The following is an 18,555-nucleotide window of genomic DNA, read 5'->3' on the forward strand; positions in this document are numbered from 1 at the left end:
TCTTATTTTTGTCTGAAACCTTTTGCCACTAGCCTAGCCTTATAGTTCTCTACCTGGCCATCTGCTCCAATTTTCTTTTTGAAGACTCATTTGCAACCTATTGGGGTCACACCCTCAGGCGCATCAACCAAAGTCATACTTGGTTGGCATACATGGAGTCCATTTCGGATTTCATGACATTTAGTCACTTGTCAGAGTCACTACTGATGACAGCTTTCGAATAGGTCATAGGATCATCATTTTCAATTATGTGGGTTGTGTTGTCATTCTCAATGACAAATCATACCTGAGTGGTATACTACGCACTCTACTCGACCTTCAGAGAGGTGTGTGTAGTGGTTGTGTCTGAACAATGGGTACATCTGGTTGAGAACTATATGGTAAATCCTGGATAGTGAACTTCTCAAGTTCAACAGACCTCCCACTGCCTTCTTGGATAAACTCTTTCTCCAAGAAAACGGCATGCCTACCAACAAACATCTTTTGTTGAGTAGGATTATAGAAGTAGTATCCTATACTCTCCTTGGGATAACCTACAAATCTGCACATTTCTGATCTAGCATCTAGCTTATGTCCATCAACATTTTTCACATAAGCTGGACAACTCCAAATCTTAAGATGCTTAAGATTAAGTCTTTTCACTTTTCATATTTCGTATGAAGTGCTAGAAACAGATTTCGAAGGTACTTTATTTAAAATATACGCTGCAGTTTCTAGGGTGTATCCTAAAAAAAATGACGGAAGATCCGTGAAACACATCATGGACCGCACCATATCTAATAAGATGCAATTCCTCCTTTCCGCAATTTCATTTAATTGTAGAGTATAAGGAGGTGTCCATTGAGAGAGTATTTCTTTTTGTTTCAAATAATTGAAGAACTCACTGGATAAGTATTCTCTTCTTCGATCCGATCGAAGAGTTTTAATACTTTTACCAGTTTGTTTCTCGTCATTTTTGGATACTCTTTAAATTTGTCAAAGGCTTCAGATTTGTATTTCATTAAATACATATATCCAAACCTTGACCTATCATCAGTAAACGTGATGAAGTAAGAGTATCCACCTCTGGTTTGATCGATATTGGACCATACACATCAATATGTACAAGGTTCAAAATGTCACTCGCTCGATCTCCATGTCCAGTAAATGGAGTCTTGGTCATTTTACCCATGAGGCAAGATTCACAAGTTTCATATGATTTATAATCATGAGGATCAAAGAAATCATCTTTGTATAACTTGTTAATTCTTGACTCATTTATATGGCCAAATCGACAGTGCCAGAGGTATGTGACATTCACATCCTCTCTTTTTGTCTTTTCTTCATATTTTCAACATGAAGCACATTATCATTAAGTGAAAGAAACATAAGATCATTATCAATAAAAGCACTTCCATAATATTCGTTAGAAAAGTATATAGAACAACTATTGTTCTTTGCAATTATTTCAAAATTTATTTCAATAACAACGGTACAGAAATAATATTTCTAACAATATTTAGAATATAATAACGGATCTTCAGTTCCAAGACTCTGTCCGAAGGCAACTTCAAAATCTTGATTCTTATGGCTTCGGTCTGAATGGACTCTCCACTAGTGCTGAACAGCTTGAAGTCACCTTTATTCAGATTCTTTATTTTCTGTACACCTTACAACGATTTGCAAAGGCGTGAACCATAGGCGGTCCAATATCTAAGAATCTAAAAATGAAGTACTTAATGATAAATTAGTTTGTATCATATACAAATCTTTAGCAATATTTGCCTGTTCACGGTTGCAAGGTACTCCTTGCAATTTTTCTTCCAGTGGCCTTTCTTGCTATAGTGATAATAAGTACCTTTAGCGAAGATCTTCTTCACCTTCTTCTTGGAGATGCTAACCTTAGAGTTCAACTTTTTTTTTAGAATCCTTCTTTGCCTTCTTCTTGCTGATCTTATCAACATGAAGAACCTTAGCCTTTTCATCCTTGAAATGGCTCTCTGCTGTTTTCAACATATTCAGCAGTTTAGGTAGGCTAGTGTTCAATTTATTCATATGATAATTAATAACAAACTGAGAAAAGGAGTCAGAGAGAGATTGTAGGATCAAATCCTAGCTCAGTTCACCATTTATGGCAAAACCAAGCTGTCCCAAACGAGTGATCAAATCAATCATCTTTAAGACATGCGTTTGCATGGAAAAGCCTTCAGTCATACTAGCATGGAACAATTGCTTCGATATCTCATATCGAGCAGTTCGACTTTGCTCCCCATATAACTCCTTAAGATTAAGGAGAATAGAGGGAACATCCATATTCTCATGCTGCCTCTGAGCTCGTTGCTCATGGAGGCAAACATGATACATTTGACAGTCACACTGTCATCTTTCCACATCTTGTGTGTGGCCTTTTCCTCCTCAGAAGCATCTTTCCCAAGAGAATCTGGAGCAGGTGTATCCAGAATGTAGGAGATTTTCTGCTGAATGAGAACAATTCTCAAGTTCCTTAACCAGTCGATATAGTTAGGTCCAGTCAACTTGTTTGCATCTAGGATACCTCTAAGTGATAGTGAGGATGCCATGAGTGTAGTTAATCTACAATGACAAGAATACAATATAAGCGGATAACTCATGAAGACATTCACAACTAGACTAGGACTTTTATCTAATTGTGTCTCCCACTATTTTATCGAACTTCATGCCCCTCAAATATGAAAATCGAAAAACATACTAATATCTCTCAGTGGGATTGAGATCCCTATTCCTCACAAACACTTTGTAGATAGCACAACAAGCATTCATAAATTTAAGAGTAGATAATTCTTTACCAATTGTACTTTACAATTCTCAACATCTTTTATTCTAGCCTCAAGATCACATATAGTCTTATGGATAGCACAATAAACTATAGTGTTCTAGTTAAGTTGACCCTTCAATCCCATATGGTTATATTTAAACAATGCTGTCCTTGTGGATAGCACAACAAAGCAATACCATTCAATATGCATAAGCATCAATATGCACTTGATCAACATCATGTCAATTTCTATAGTAAACTTTGTGGATAGCACAATAAGCTCACTAAGATTTTGACATACTCTATCGACAAGTTTGAAGAAGGCTCTTGTAATGTCTATATCACTAATCAATCTAAGTCTGAAAATCAACAAGACCAAGTTGGCCAGGTAAGTAGGTGGGAGGCTCCTCGTAGCTTTTCTAGACACCAACAGAGTTGCCAGGCCAGCATACGGACCTAATTAGAAAATCACCTTTCATATTTTTTTCGACACCAATTGATCTTAAGAATTCGATTTTTGATTTAAAAGTGAATCCCGACATTACAACATAATATAATTTTTACGAAGGACTTTAAACTGGTCTCAGCACATTCTAACTATAAGCACATAAAATGTATACTATAAATTATTCAATTTGACATGCTTCAACTATTCAAAATAGTAATCAAATAATCATGCCAAAAATATATAAGGGTGCAATTGAGATCAAAATATATGACAAGCATATCGAAAAATATAGCAAACCCTAATTATATTAGGCATGCATTACACCCTTAACAATGCATCAATTTAAGCATCATACAACCATGATAATATAAATTTCAAAATTATCATAAATTTATAATTTAATAACTGAAATTTAACATCATGGCATATATAAAGTCAAAAATAATTTTTGAGTTTATGGATTGATGCTAAAAATAATGCAAATTTTTTGGCAAGATATGCACTTGTTTGATCGAATCAGACAAGGATGGCTCTGATACCATTTTTGGGTTCCGGCCACATAGTGAAAAGTAATTTTTAAAAATTTTAAAAACATACAAATCAATAATTTTATCAAATAAAATTATCGAGCTGGAATCCAAATCCTAGAATCACCTTGTCAATATCTATCAAAGTAAAATCAAGCATGCAAAGAGATAGAATTTTATACTTAGACCAATATGAAAAAGTGGCACGTTGGTGTTCTCCACGAGACTCTAAAGTAGAAGTCCTCCAGCAGTGATCCACAAAAAAATTGATCAAGGTTCTTCCCAACCGGTGCGCTGCTGCAGCCTTGTCTTCTTAAGAATACTGCCAGCTTTGAACTTGCATCACGATCGCATTAAAGTCCAGTTGCTTTCGCTCTCACCACCAGAACAACACCAAGAAGACACTCTTCAGATGTCATACAACCTAAGATATAATTTTTGGCTCCAACACATGAAAAAATCAAATCTTAAGGCACTCCAGCAACACTTGCTGAAAATCTTGCCACCTTTGTAGCAACTTTTGCCACTCAAAATTTTTTTTTCTCAAAATTTTTTCAGAATTTTTTCTATGATTTTTGCATTCTTCTCTCTGGTTCATCCAAAAATCTCAGCCAGAAGCCATCTAGAGCATCCCCTATAAATAGAGGACAAGGGACATCACATGGGATGAAGGGGCGCCAATCTTTGGCGCTCCAACTTTCCACGCATCAAATAAATTCATCAAGTAAATTTTTAATGATCCAATTACTTGGAGCAGGACTCTTTGTCTTCTGCGTGCCATAAAAATTCAATGAATTTTGGCATTAAATCATCGGAGAACTGATCGGGAATTTAAAATAACGTGTATTAGTTAAGAGCCTTCATTAAGGACTCTCCACTTCACATGCCAATTTAAGGTGGGCGGCATTTATTTTTTGTCGTTGCTTTTGGTGGACGTGGACTCCTCTACTTGAAACTGGTTCAAGTTGGACAAGAATCCAATTTAAATTGACCTAATCCCATTAGATCAATGCCAACTGATCTAGGTTAGCTCAAACACTTTGATCTAAACAATTTGGAAACTTGGTTAATACAATATGCTAGCATATCAAATTAACCCATAGAATTTATATTAAACTCTAATTAAATTAGACCAAAGTCAAATCTCAAAGTGTGTGATCCATTGGATTCCAAATCTAGCCAGCAGTGGATCCGAACTTTCGACGTAACTCTAATTTGATGAGATTAGGTCACCCGAAGAGTCTCAATAACTTGGACTCTTTCAAATTGATTTCAGAATCAAATTCTTTCAATTTTGTCAAACCCACAAGTTAAGATTGACGTCTAGCAACGTGTCATGACTATCCGAAAGATTTGAAATTTTGATGAAAAATTATCAAAATATCTTCGGTGGTAAGTTTCTATGTAATTCAATCCTTCAGTCAAACAACATCCAGATGAGCTGTGGGCATGAAAATATGTCAAACCCAATCATTTATCTTTATGTATCTCGATCTGAAGGCGATGATTCAGTTGATGATATATTAAAATTTTTTCTAATTTTATCCTGCTTTGGTCAAAGGCTTCCGAATCATCGATCTATGAGATCACATAGGATATTTGCTTCCCTTATTAGGAGTGACTGATCCCTTATTGATCACTCACAATCTTCATGCACACTTCACCATATCCAGAACACCCCACACAAGGATCAAAGAACCTAGTTAGGTAGTGAATCAAAAATAGATCCATGTACACAAGATACCATGGTGACCTCAGATCAAAGGATCACTTATACAACTCCACTAGAGAATTATCTGTTGACATGTAAATAAAACTCCATCCGATATTTCTCATGGGTCAATTCAGTGAACTCATTCTCTAATGAGCATCCATATCCTTGTATTAGTGTCCCTACACATACACAAATGGTTGTGAGATCAATCACTTCATTTTTGAGCATACACAGGACATGCTAGTCTTACCGATATCATTGATCTCCGACTTAATGTACCAAGGACTAGGAATGTTTCAGATTAGGACTATCAAGGATTTAGGTCTCACTGGCGTGATCTCATCACGGCCCTAAAATCATTGCCCAAACCTATGGGATTTATTATAATTTTAAAATTAATAAGATGCAGCATATAATGAATCAAAAATATCTATTTTATTAATAATATTAATATCAATTACATGAGTTTGGAAGACAAATTATAATAAAATCCTATTGCATCCCATATGCGACTGGCTTGTAGGGTATTATTCTTTCAGTTGTAAAATAGTACTACAATAAAGGAATACTATACTATGATAATATAATATTACTTATTGTAAAAGAATACTGTATTAATATAATAAATAAAGTAACACTGTATTATCATAAAAAATACTACACTAATATAATGTAATATTATCTTATTGTAAATGAATACTATATTAATATAATATAATAAAATGATACTGCATTATTATAAAAGAATACTACTCTAATATAATGTAATATTGCCTTACTGTAAAGAAATACTGTACTATAATAATGTAATATTGCAGTATTTTAAAAGGTATAAGGGTATAAAGATAATTTCAGTCAAAATAGATAGTTGCTTTAAATTTATGTTTGGAATGGGTAGGTACTTTTATATAAAATTCATTTGGAGAGCTTTTAAGTTGAAAATAGAGTTGGAGACTTATTATAGTTCTCTGTATTTTGAATTGCAGCAATGTGAATCTTGTATTTTCCATATTGCTCAAATGGATTCAGAATCTAGCAATTTTGATCACATCTAATAATAACTCATGGACATCTGACTGCTATTTTGATGTATATATTGCAACACTTACATATATAGTCGTGAGGGATTCCTATGGGTTTCAACATGTAAATTAGGTGGATTTCGAAGCTATTTGGGCAATAAGAAACAAAATGCATAGGGACATTTCAGTAATTCAAAATGCAAGGAGGTATTTGTAAGTTGTGCAAAATACAAGAGGATTTTTATTTTTAACCTCAAACCTTTTAGAGAATCTAGTTGTTTATCACTCTGTGTTATTACCATGGTTATTTTCTTGCATTATGTTCATGATGCAATCAAGTTGGCTAATCATTATGCTTTTTTTCCATCGGAGTCATTGCCGACTTTAATTGACCCCTTTAAAGTCTGATTTAATAAAACAAATCCAAAATCCAATCCAACTTGGCCTGTAAAGGTGGTGGTTTCTATTCATGTTAACACAATGTAAATACATCGACATTTCCAAGATAGATTCCAACATACCTTGCTGCCTACTTTGTGTACTTGCTACTAGCAGAATAATGCTAAGGCTTATGCTTGGATCTAATAGGCTAGTATCTGGGATATCTATTGATAGCTTAGTGCATTAGACTCCTGCCATTTTAGGATCTAGGGAGGGCTAGATGTACATAGCTTTATTTTATCATTTCTGGTGAAGAGGCTGTTTTCATATTTTAAGCTTTTAATCTCCTGGTCATCATGGAGCGGTATTATTATTACACCAAGACTTACCCTTTTTAGTGTTATTGAACCTAAATTGTAAGGACATCCTAAAGGGTCTTAGATGGATCACAGCATCCAACAATCCCTGGTCATGCATTCATCCATTCTCTTTTAGAGGATATATATCTTTATGCACCATGTCCATCTCCATTGTGCAGCGAAGTATGGCAATTCAAGCGGATGAAACCCAAACTTCACCTTATCAGAAGACTATAGCCTGCAATTTGAGCTAGGCCTGCACCTCAAATCTTGACACAGTTCTCTATTCAAAAATGTTTGTCGGCAAGTTGAATTTAGATCTTATCCACTGAGCTAGATGCCACTAGACAAAAAAGAATTTAGTCACAAAAATCAATTCCAATCCGACCAAACCTAAACTTTGACATACATGTCTGATAACAATTAAATGAATCAATTTTTTCATTCAAATCTTAAAGCTGTGACCATTTCAGATATTGTCCAAGCTCTTGTCTGCAGCAGCCTTATCTGCATGAGGCTTGGGTGCATTTTGTATGGTACATGAGGAGCAGAGGTTTCGATAATGATTTTAGGGATCAACTATCATAGCAGCCATTATAGACGTACAATTCCGACTATCCATTATATCTGTAACTAGCAGTGGCTGGTGGATAAGCTATAATTTAGGTCTGGATTGTATTTTTTGGATGAAAGAATGATTCCTCTTCTTCGTAACATCAATCACTGGATTGCACAATAGCCACTTCGAGATCTGTGCAGACAGATGGAAGAAGGAGATTCGAGTGTGAAATTTGTGAAAAGCACAATCCAAAGGTTAGCGTCGCGAAAGAAGATCAATCATTCATCCCCTACTTCTTCTCTTAATATAATCTTATATTAAATGGTGAAGATCTTCTCCTGTCAAGGCTTGCACGAAGCTTCCAGTCAAAGCCATCTATGATGGGCATGATTGCTGTGATTGGATAAGGTGCTGTGTATACACCTGCAGTGGATCTATTCCAACCATGGCTCTCGCACCAGTCGCAAATGGTCATGAATGGAAGATATGCCCTCTCCGGTTCAATTTGAGATTGGAGAAGATCTGGATCTTATAAAAAAGTGGAAGATTAAGGTTTTTTTTAGTTCTTACCTCTTGGACCATCTGCTTTCAGATGGTGGGCGGTAAGGATTGGTGCATAGGCTCCTTAGTGCTGTATACAATGATCATTAATGGAGCTGTTTTCTAAAACCCAATGAAAATAAGATGGTGAACGAACTAGAATGCACCACTGTTTCATTCTCAAAAATGTTAAAACTCTCTTGGGCACTCTCAAGGAACTGGTCGAACATTCCATTCAAATATTCAGGTAGTGCTTGCTCCTTTGCTTGCTCTGGAGTTGCATGTAATATGGATTCACTCGTAAATACACGAACTATGATGCTTTTGCAAACACGATGTTCCTGCAAACAGAGACTTACATATGATCTTTCCATATTTGTTTCATTTTAACAAAAGAAACCCGATTTTGATTCATTACTTTAAGATAGTCATATTATTGAAAACAACTTGTGTTTTTCATCTTCAGTGTCGCAGTCAACTCTTAAAATTCAAATATGTTTCTCCGGTTCGTGCGATGCTACTACTAGATTGTGGAATACTTGAAAAGCTAGTCCAGCAGTTCGAACTTATCATGGTCATGAGGGGGATGTTAATGCTGTCAAATTTCTTCTTGATGGACAAAGATTTGGGACTGGCTCTGATGATGGCACGTGCCGATTATTTGACATGGGGACAGGGCATCAACTTCAGGTTTATGGTTAGCAGCATGACTGTAATGATAATGATGTCCCCATTGTCACATCCATTGCCTTCTTAATATCAGGTAGACTCATTTTTGCTGGATACTCCAATGGGGATTGTTATGTGTGGGACACACTGGTAGCTGAGGTATGCATTTCTTTTTTATTTGGAAAAACAAATTCCTATGCAACTCTAAACAATCTTCAATGAAAAATATAGTGGAAAATGGAAATATTATATGAAGTCAACAATTTGTTTTAGGAAATAATCCTGGCAAAGTTTATAATCCACAGTTATATATTATCTCTTATTATTTTTTTTCCAGAGTAAAATAGGTATAGCATATGCTGAAATTGTACCTAGAACTTATATTTATTATTGTATTTATTATTTCATTATATGAGTGAGACATGCTAGAGATATTAATGAAATAGTTTACAGAGACTAGTTTACTATGAAATTTCCTCAAGCTCCAATCTCCTTCTTATGGTATTTCTGTATTGATGCCCACACGTGATCTTTGGCACAAAATAATATTCTTGGGCTTTGGATGATGTCAGGGAGAAAATTTTAGCTTTAAGATCAATCATACAAATCCCACTGTAAAAATTATTGATAGTGCATGCATGTTGCTTGTAGAAATAAGTTCTATAATGTACTTGGACTTGATTCATTTCTTTCTCCAAGACCAAACGTGTCCTATAACCCTCATGTCAAATAGACATTAGATTGTATGCATTTTAGCTTTTTCCAGGTAAAAAATACTAGTTATCAGGATCATTTTATTTTGAATTTAAAGGCTACATTTTGTTCATGAGATATGGTTGCCATCTTGAAGCTTAGATCATTATGTTTTTGCATCCAGAGATGATTTTATTTAATTATCTAAGAAGTCTATGATCGTTCAAGATCTAGAACTTCGTCAGCTGAAATTATTGTATGACAAGGATTGCAATCTTAGAAGTGGGGTAAGAAGAAAAGGTGGTTAACCTTGAAAATGTAATTGGTGTGCTTATCAGACAGCTGTCCACAGAAAGCATAAAATTTTGAAGAAACAGAGGATCATTATTTTTTTGTGGTGGATGGAGATGCATTTAGTCATCATTGTTAATGGGCTTGCTCGCTTGAGAATGATTGATTTACCAGTTTGGGTTGTTCGATGAGATATTCAGGGAAGGGGATGATGGAAATCACTATATTTTCTATAAGAAGGCCCTTGGTTTTAAGAGAATTTGGAGGTGCGTTGGTGCTTCTCTATGTTTTATAATCATGTGAAGTTCAATTAAAACTTTCAGTTAAGGCTTCTGATGACCTTTTCCTTATTTCTGTCATGAGAAATGCCTGTTCTTTTGATTTTCACTAAAATTTTACTGTTCAAAAATTTAAGTTCTCTCTATTTCTTCTTATTTGCATGTACAATGAGCCACATACAACATTACCAATTATTGTAAGTGCCATTTTTAAATCATTGATTGTCCGAAGTGAAATAGATATAATAATTTTATTGAAGCATGAATTATGCTGTTTGATCCCGCTACTCCATTGTTAACATATATTCTGGTGTCAAAAAAAATCTATCGTTGGCACTTGATACTGTCTCAGATTTATAATACATCTTCTGTTACTGCTGTTCTATTATGTAATTAATGTTGTTGATTACCTAATTTCATGAATTGCTGTAGTATAAAGTTAGTATTTTAATTTTAGAAATTTCTAGTCATTTAAGCTTCATCCTGGTCTTTGGTGGCCATTGTGACTCTGGAAGAGTAAATCTTCATGCAATGACCACATGGAAGTATAGCATTGAGATTGGAGAACAATAAGTTGTTAGGTCATGATACTAAGAGAACAAAACCATGATGTAGACTATGGCAGATTTCCAGTGCCAAGTCTCAATATAACCTTGGCAGGACTTTTAGAAATCAGAGACTGGTGGAAGTAGAGATCTACAGAGTTAATCTTAGCCTCTGTTTTCCGTAAAATGCAAATGATTGTGTTAGGTTCATTTTACCTGTGAAGTTGGAATAGAAAGTTCTGTACTTCTTTTTTTATCTTAGACCTTATATGACATTCGTGATGAATAAATTAAACCCTGCACTTGTTATTAGATATTATGCTATAATTTCTACGCAAATGAAGCATCTACTTTTATATATGGAAGAAAGGATGCGAAGTTTCAGCTGCCATGGTTACAAGAACAAAGATTTCACCACCTTACCGACAGACTCAAGATTCAAGTAGACAAATACCTAGCTGTGGGAAAAAGAAAGACATAAATATCACCATTACATCTTTAAAACATTAAAAGACTTTGAACTGAAGTGATTTGGAGTGGTAGCACAGGTTCTTGAAACCCATATCTTGCTTCCTTTCCAGCTTCTCGACCATGTGTGCAATACCAACACCACCTGCAGTGACATTAGATTATTAGAGATTAGAGGCCATGCATTAGAAACATTTCCTTGACAAAAGAATTGACAATATTTACCTAAACTAATTGCACTCACAAAGATGGTCAAAGCCAGAATGAAGATGATCAGCGATGCTCGGCCTAGGAGTACCATCAACCTTCTAACAGGCAGCCACAGTTGCCAGAAAAACAAAGCAAGCAGCTGCAGCAATAAAACAGTCAAGAGTTGTTAAGATTCCAAAAGTTGCAGGAGCTAATATTATAGCTCTCTGGGGGTAAAATTGATGACAATGTTGCTTACCATATGGGACAGTGAAGCAGTCAAGAAGATAATATTGTATGACGGACATCGGTGATGGAAATGTCATTGCAAATGTTGATGTTGCACTTGCAACCTACAACACATATGACAACATTAATAACACTATACGTGGGAACTAAGAAATCTTTGAGTCCAAAAAAAGAAAAAATACAATTGCTTAGACCAAAAAATAGAGAGCCATCATTAAAAGCCTCTGAAATTTTTCAAAGCAGTAGTTCATTTTGTCAGCATCAAAATGACTTAAAAAGTATGCATGAAATGTATGCATTCCATTTCAAACACAGAGAGCAACTTGTGCAATCTTGACCAATTGTTTAGTAACTATCCATAAATATATACACTACAACCGACTGACCGTGATGTCCAAAATCTTTAGTTTTCAGCTTTTGCCACCAAGGGCCATGAATTATATATATTATCATGGAATTTTTTTGTTGTTCATAAAATTAATGGATGCTTTCCATTCATAGAAGTCTACAAGCTTCAGATGGCTTTCATATTCCAATTCTATAGATCTTCTATTGACCAGTTTTGTTATATTTTAACCTTTTTTTTTAAAAGTTATGTTTTAACTTAAAAATCTATTCTCTCGTTATGCAGAATTCAAACATTTCCGCACCTTTAACTGGGGGAAAAGAGAGCAAAACCTGAGGAGGAACTCCCATTTCAAGAAACAATGGACCCAGGATGAACCCCCCCTCCTAGTCCAAGCAGTCCTCCAACTATCCGAGCTAACAGTCCACAGAAATAGTAGAGGAGCAGCTGATGCATTTTCCATTTCATATCTTGTTTTCCCCTAGAGGCAACTGTTTTTGTTCCTTTGCAGAGGTTGATGGCTTTATAAAGTGTGACAGAAAGAGCAATTGGCACCTGCATAACACAAAATATCAGTCAAGTTTCTTCCACCAATATGCCATTTTCTGAGCTCAATAATTGTTTTCCTATGATAACTTGACGGGGTTCCTTTCAGATCCACATTAGGCCAAAGATTGAAGCATTATCAGTTACATCATAGGATTCGTATTTTGTCTTTTTATTTTTTATTTTATTTTATTTTTTTAAATTTTGATGGAAAGCATTTGTATTTTGTCAGTTGGCCAGATAAGCTATCAAGTGGTGATATAATTGATCTATCCACATATCAAGAAGATAAAAAAGATCACTTAGACACTGGATGGCTAACCAGGAAGTGGATAGATTCAAATTCAACCATTTGTAACCACCTGCTAGCCAGCTAACTGGTGCTTAAAATTATCCACCATTTTGTTGAAATTTCAGGACTTGGTAGATTAGGGAAAAGCTGAAAAAGTGAAGTGTGAAAAGAGAGAGCACGTTCAAATTTATTTTAGCCTCTCCATGAAATAAAGTTAAGCAACGTAAATGGCTTTTTGGGACTTTGACCAAAGAGCTTTAATCCACACTTTGTAATGGCTGTTTTGCTGGTTAAACTGATAACTTGCCTTTAACCAGTAGAAAACTAGCAACCAAACACAATAAATAACAATTAAAGCCATTGTGTTGTCGACCTAAATTCAAAGGATGTTGGCACTGGTTTCAAATTGTACTTGTTATGAATCTAGAAACTGGATCAGATGGTATGCTTTTGAGATTTAACACAAGTTATTGGAATATTTCTACGTTAAAAAAAATAATAATAATTTGATATGAGAATTATTCTGGTACGCTGATGGATAAGAGATGGATACAATAGGAACTCAAAATGATTAAGACCATAATTCTGTGGCTTGCGTAGGCTATTATTAGGAGTTTGAGTCACATTAGTGTATTAAAATAAGCAGCATGCCTTTCTGGTAGCTAGATCACAGAAATTTGGTTGTGAGATAAGATATGTGTATAAAAAAAATGAAATTTAAAGAAATCAAGTCTTTGCAAAGGTACTAGTTTAGTGTGAAGGTAAAGCTGAGCTTATGTGAAGTAATTAGAGACAAAATGATCAAAAAATGACGTGGCAAAGAAGCAAACAACATATAGATGACGGCCAAGGGATATTTATTCTTCCATCGAACAGTTTGATTATCAAAATAAAGCTGAAATGAGAGATCAAAGAATATATCAGTTGATGTTAGATTGAGAGTGGTGAGCATGAAAATATTATCACTGATTCAAATGGTGGTAAACTGACATGCTCACATAGTGATAAATCTGTTTCTCTTCTATGTATTTCCATAATGACTACTCTTTTTATGTGTCTTTGGAATTTTTCTAGTCCGTTTCAATGTTACACTTTTTCGAGACTGTCTGAACTTTTGTATATATTCATCATTTAGTTCCAGATTTGTATATTGAATACACAATGTTATAGATTACTCACTTCAAAACATGAAGTTGAATTGATACAAACACCAGTTTAGCAGTGTCCTCTAGTTTTTTTCTTTTTTTTCAAAGACCAGTTATAAGTGTGGGAGCATCATTTATTTTAGTATTAAACTATCTAATATTCTAATTATTTATTGTTAATTAGAAAATAGACATGAGATCTAATGCATTAAATGAACATTTAGTTATCCAGTGATTTAAGGTTCCAATGACTCCTGTAGGATAAATGTTGGAGTATTTCTATCGATTGGTCATGTCATACAGGGCTATGTCAGACATTAAATTATTTTGATTTGAATTATCCAAGGGATAATTTTATACTTTTTAAGATGTACAATTAAATATATTTCGTCATTCAATAGATGCCTAAAGAAGTGAATGTGATACCCAAATAATGATAGATATGCCAAAAGCCGGTCCAATTACACCTATTCCTTATCCTACATAGAATGTAACAATATAGGGATCCACATTCAACATATATCTGTTTGCATATACTCAAATGACCCCTTCTCATAATAATAGTGTAAATAACGCTTTTTCCATCTGGTCTTTGACCAAAATAATCCTCATGTATCTGAGAGTATAAGAAGAAGAAAAGAAAACTATTAAGGAGATTATACCTATAAAGCATTTAGAACCCAGTGTTCTATCGAACAGGTTGTGGCATATGTTTGTATATGTATTCCAGAGGAAAGAAAATCATGATATATGAAAAGTTAGATAGCATATAGTGTACAATCATCAAGACAATAGTAAGAAAGGACATGATATTGAGGACGTGAAAGTTAACTATTATCAATATTTTTTTTTAATATATATTTTTTTAAATCTAGACAAGTAATATATCACCTTAACTATCTGCACTGTAAGAAATACCACCCACACAAATAGCAGCGGCATAAACTCTTTCCAATAGATATTTTCTTTGATTGAAACTTAGAAGGCAGAGTTCATCAAAATTCTGATAAGAGCAAATGAGTTAACCACAGCACTTAACTCTTCTTTTCTCAAAAGAAAAGGGAAAAAAAAACTTACCTCATCATCTGGCGACAATGTGACCTATGCATTGGCGGCAGGAGCACCTGGGAGTGGTTTGTATTCTAATTTTGAACTCTGAAATTCAAAAGAAAGATAATACTAGTTTTTTCCTATAAGTAAAAACTACAAATAGATTAACAAGAGAAAAAAGATCCATGTATATCCAGGTTCGCTATCTCAATACCGTGCACTAATTCAGTACTTGTACGGTATTGTCTGGTCAATACACATCCGTACCGATACGGCAAACTTTGGCATGCATGAATGACGCTGTGCATATAGTAGTGCAGATGTAATCGTCGTGAAAGAGAAGAGGATTTCTTAATCTTCTTACTGCTTATTTATAGAGCATTAGTAAATTTTAGTTTTAAATCACTTCAACTATTGATGTAAATCTTTTGTCATACTTGCCATTTGACTGAGAAGCAAGCAGCTTGACAGCTTCTTGAAATATAATTAATTATTAATAATTAATTAACAATTGATTAATAATTGATAATTATAATTGTTAATCAAATAATAATAATTAATTATTAATTAAATAATAATATTTATTACTAAATAATATTTTTATTAATCATTAATAATATTTTTTATTGATGAAGTAATAATATTTAATTATTAATTATCTAGTCCAATGTAGTTTCAAATTATTTTAAAAATTATTTTTTTAAATATTTAAAAATTTATTTTAAAAATAATATTTTCTCATTTTAAACATTAATATTTTCTTAATGTTTAAAATAATTTAAATATTTTAATTTAACTAAGAGGGCCGGGTTAATTTAAATATTTTCTGGGGGCGCGCGCAGGGGGGCGGTGGGGGGTGGAGAAAGCGGAATAGTCGAATAAGAGAGCCGGGTTAATTCCTCTAAATCCCTATGGCAGTGCTGGATTTTTGCAGGCGACGACGGCGGTGGCTCCTCCTCCTCGCTGCCGCCGGAATCTCCGGCTATGTTGGCTACAGGATCTATCATCTCCCGTCCGTCTCCATGAGCCGCGAGAAGCTTGCCACGCTCTTCAGAGCCCTGATCTCCCTCGCCGAGGCGGCGTCCTCCAACGCCGATACCATCAATGTTGTCTCCACTGATGTGAACTGGTTCATCCGATCCGATTCCGAGGAGATCCCCGCAACCTTGAGGCAAATCTTCAGGATCGTCAGATCGGAGGAGTTCCGAGGCTCCGTTTCCCGGGTTTCCGAGGCGTTCGCCGTCGGGATAATCCAAGGGTTCAAGGCTGAGAGAACTGAGAGGAGCACTTAATTGCACTGAATTTTGCTGTAGGTAGAGGATCTAGAGACGATCATGCAATGTTGGTATAGGATCTGAATTGAAGCGAAATTTGATACATATGCAAAGAGTACAGATGCAAAGAGGCTTAAATGTAAGCTTTGTTTTACGTTTGAATACTTTGTTAATGTAGGGACATATTCCTTCCATGACAACAGACATGCCAGAGAGAAAAACAAGGAACAATGTCATTAGAAATAACACATTCAATCATCGTATTTTAGCTTATAATTGTTTTTTTCTATTTGAAATAATTGTGTATGATTCATGAATAAATAAGCTTTTTTTTTTAAAAAAATCTGTTTGGTCAAATGATTCTTGCTTAATTTGTTGGTGGAATTTAGAGAATCATTTGGCCAAAGGAAAAATAGAGAAGATCTGGAGAATGTTGTTACCATACCTTTTGAACAAAAGAGAGGTACCAACTGCTGGGGCAGAGTCATGAATGGTAGTTAACATGAGCTCTGCTGTGGATACTGATAACAAATTCTAAAGCCCTAAGTGCACCATATGGGCATCTGTGAGGTCGCGAGTCAAATCATTCCATTTATCTCTCCTAGTTATCCTCTAACTAAGAGCAAAGCAACCTACTTAATGTGCTTTCATTGTCAAAAAGTGCCAATGGATAGAACAATGATCTCATGACAATAAAATGCAAGACAATTTTCTTCCATCCTCCTAGAGCACCAAGCAAAGAAGAATGTAGCAAAGTGCAAGCAGTGTTTCTCAGCTTAAAGCGTAACAAAAAGAAACTATGGATGCAATCATGAATGCATTGTGAAGAGATATAATGGATAAGAGATGTTATGGAAAAATTTATCTATAACTCTAGGCGGCAGGGAAATTCTTGGGTGCTTCTTGATGTATGTTATCTTTCTAAAGTCAAGTCATGGGGTAGTTGTTAGAAAATCTCTTAGTCAAGTGACCTCTGTTGCACCACCAGAGGGATTTCAACTTTCAATACCGGTCTCCTCATGGAAGGATAAATAGGCATGTCTTCCATTTGGTCCATATCTTTCAAATCTTTCTCGTGTCTGTTGGGAATTGTGTCCTAAAATCAATCATTTGACGATTGTGCTAATTATAAATATATATAAATTAATTGATAATAAAAATTATTTAATCTTTTTCGTCATAAAGTTACATCTTCGAACGAACTCCTATATTGTGATGAAGTTCTTAGGATTACTTTGATCGATAAAAAAGGATTTATCATGCAGTCCTTAAACTGGTTCGTGACCAAACGATATGCTATTATTAGGATGATAGCGATATCAAGTGTAGATCATTGTATACCATATGCGTTAGTTGTCCTCGTAACCAAATGGTGTGGAGACACTGGTATGGCATGCAGGTGAGATGTAGAAGTACATCGTCGCGGAACATGACCAACTGCGAAACACTTTGCTGTCAAGAGTAGCTCACGAAAGGTATGGGTATAAGTGTCCCTCCGATCTGAGATCACCATAGTGATTTGCAAGCAACTCACTGTACTTTGATGCCGGACTACCTGAATTTCTAATTGCATGACGGAAGATTTTTGGATGCAGTCAAGTACTTATCAAATCGATGCATGAGTTAAGATGGGATTGACTCCTTCGAATAAGTAGGAGTTAATGTATCAATGTATTTCAATTTAGCAAAATCTAGGCCCGAGTAATTTATGTCATGGATCTAAAAGATTGAAATACAATGTAAATGGCTAATCCAGAGTTGACAATTAAACCTTAAGTCATTTTTGAGCATTAGGATCAAAAGGATGAATTATATGGTAATCATATGCCAGTAGATTCTTGAATATTGCTTCACCATCATTCGATCTATCTAGACATCGGATCTCATTGCTAGATGGTTATATCGATTAGTTCAAAAATTTATTCTTATGCTATTAGCTTAGGTTTGAACCTACGGGATCACACTTAAAATAAGTTTCTGACTGATCATGTGGCTGATCAATGATTGAGAATCGTTCAAGGGTTTAATCGTCAATTCAATTGATGGTTAATCTTATACGAAAGTTGCAACGAATTTATTTGCTAAGTGTTAGTGAATTAATGGAGGATTAATTAGCAATTAGATTGTTGATTAGCTCAATTTGATTGAGCAAAGAGGATTAGATAAAATCTAATTGAATTTGATTCAATTAGATTTG

At 34.8% G+C, this 18,555-nt stretch overlaps 1 protein-coding gene across 1 annotated transcript; it reads left to right on the forward strand.

The window, feature by feature from the left end:
* Positions 1 to 15,995: 15,995 nt before the first annotated feature.
* Positions 15,996 to 16,376, forward strand: LOC140853198 (protein PHLOEM PROTEIN 2-LIKE A10-like). Its single transcript, XM_073247277.1, has one exon. It carries the CDS (start codon positions 15,996 to 15,998, stop codon positions 16,374 to 16,376), a length of 381 nt encoding a protein of 126 aa, XP_073103378.1.
* The last annotated feature ends 2,179 nt before the right edge of the window (positions 16,377 to 18,555 follow it).

The sequence above is a fragment of the Elaeis guineensis genome, chromosome 13, assembly GCF_000442705.2.
Source record: "Elaeis guineensis isolate ETL-2024a chromosome 13, EG11, whole genome shotgun sequence".
NCBI classification, from domain to species: domain Eukaryota; kingdom Viridiplantae; phylum Streptophyta; class Magnoliopsida; order Arecales; family Arecaceae; genus Elaeis; species Elaeis guineensis.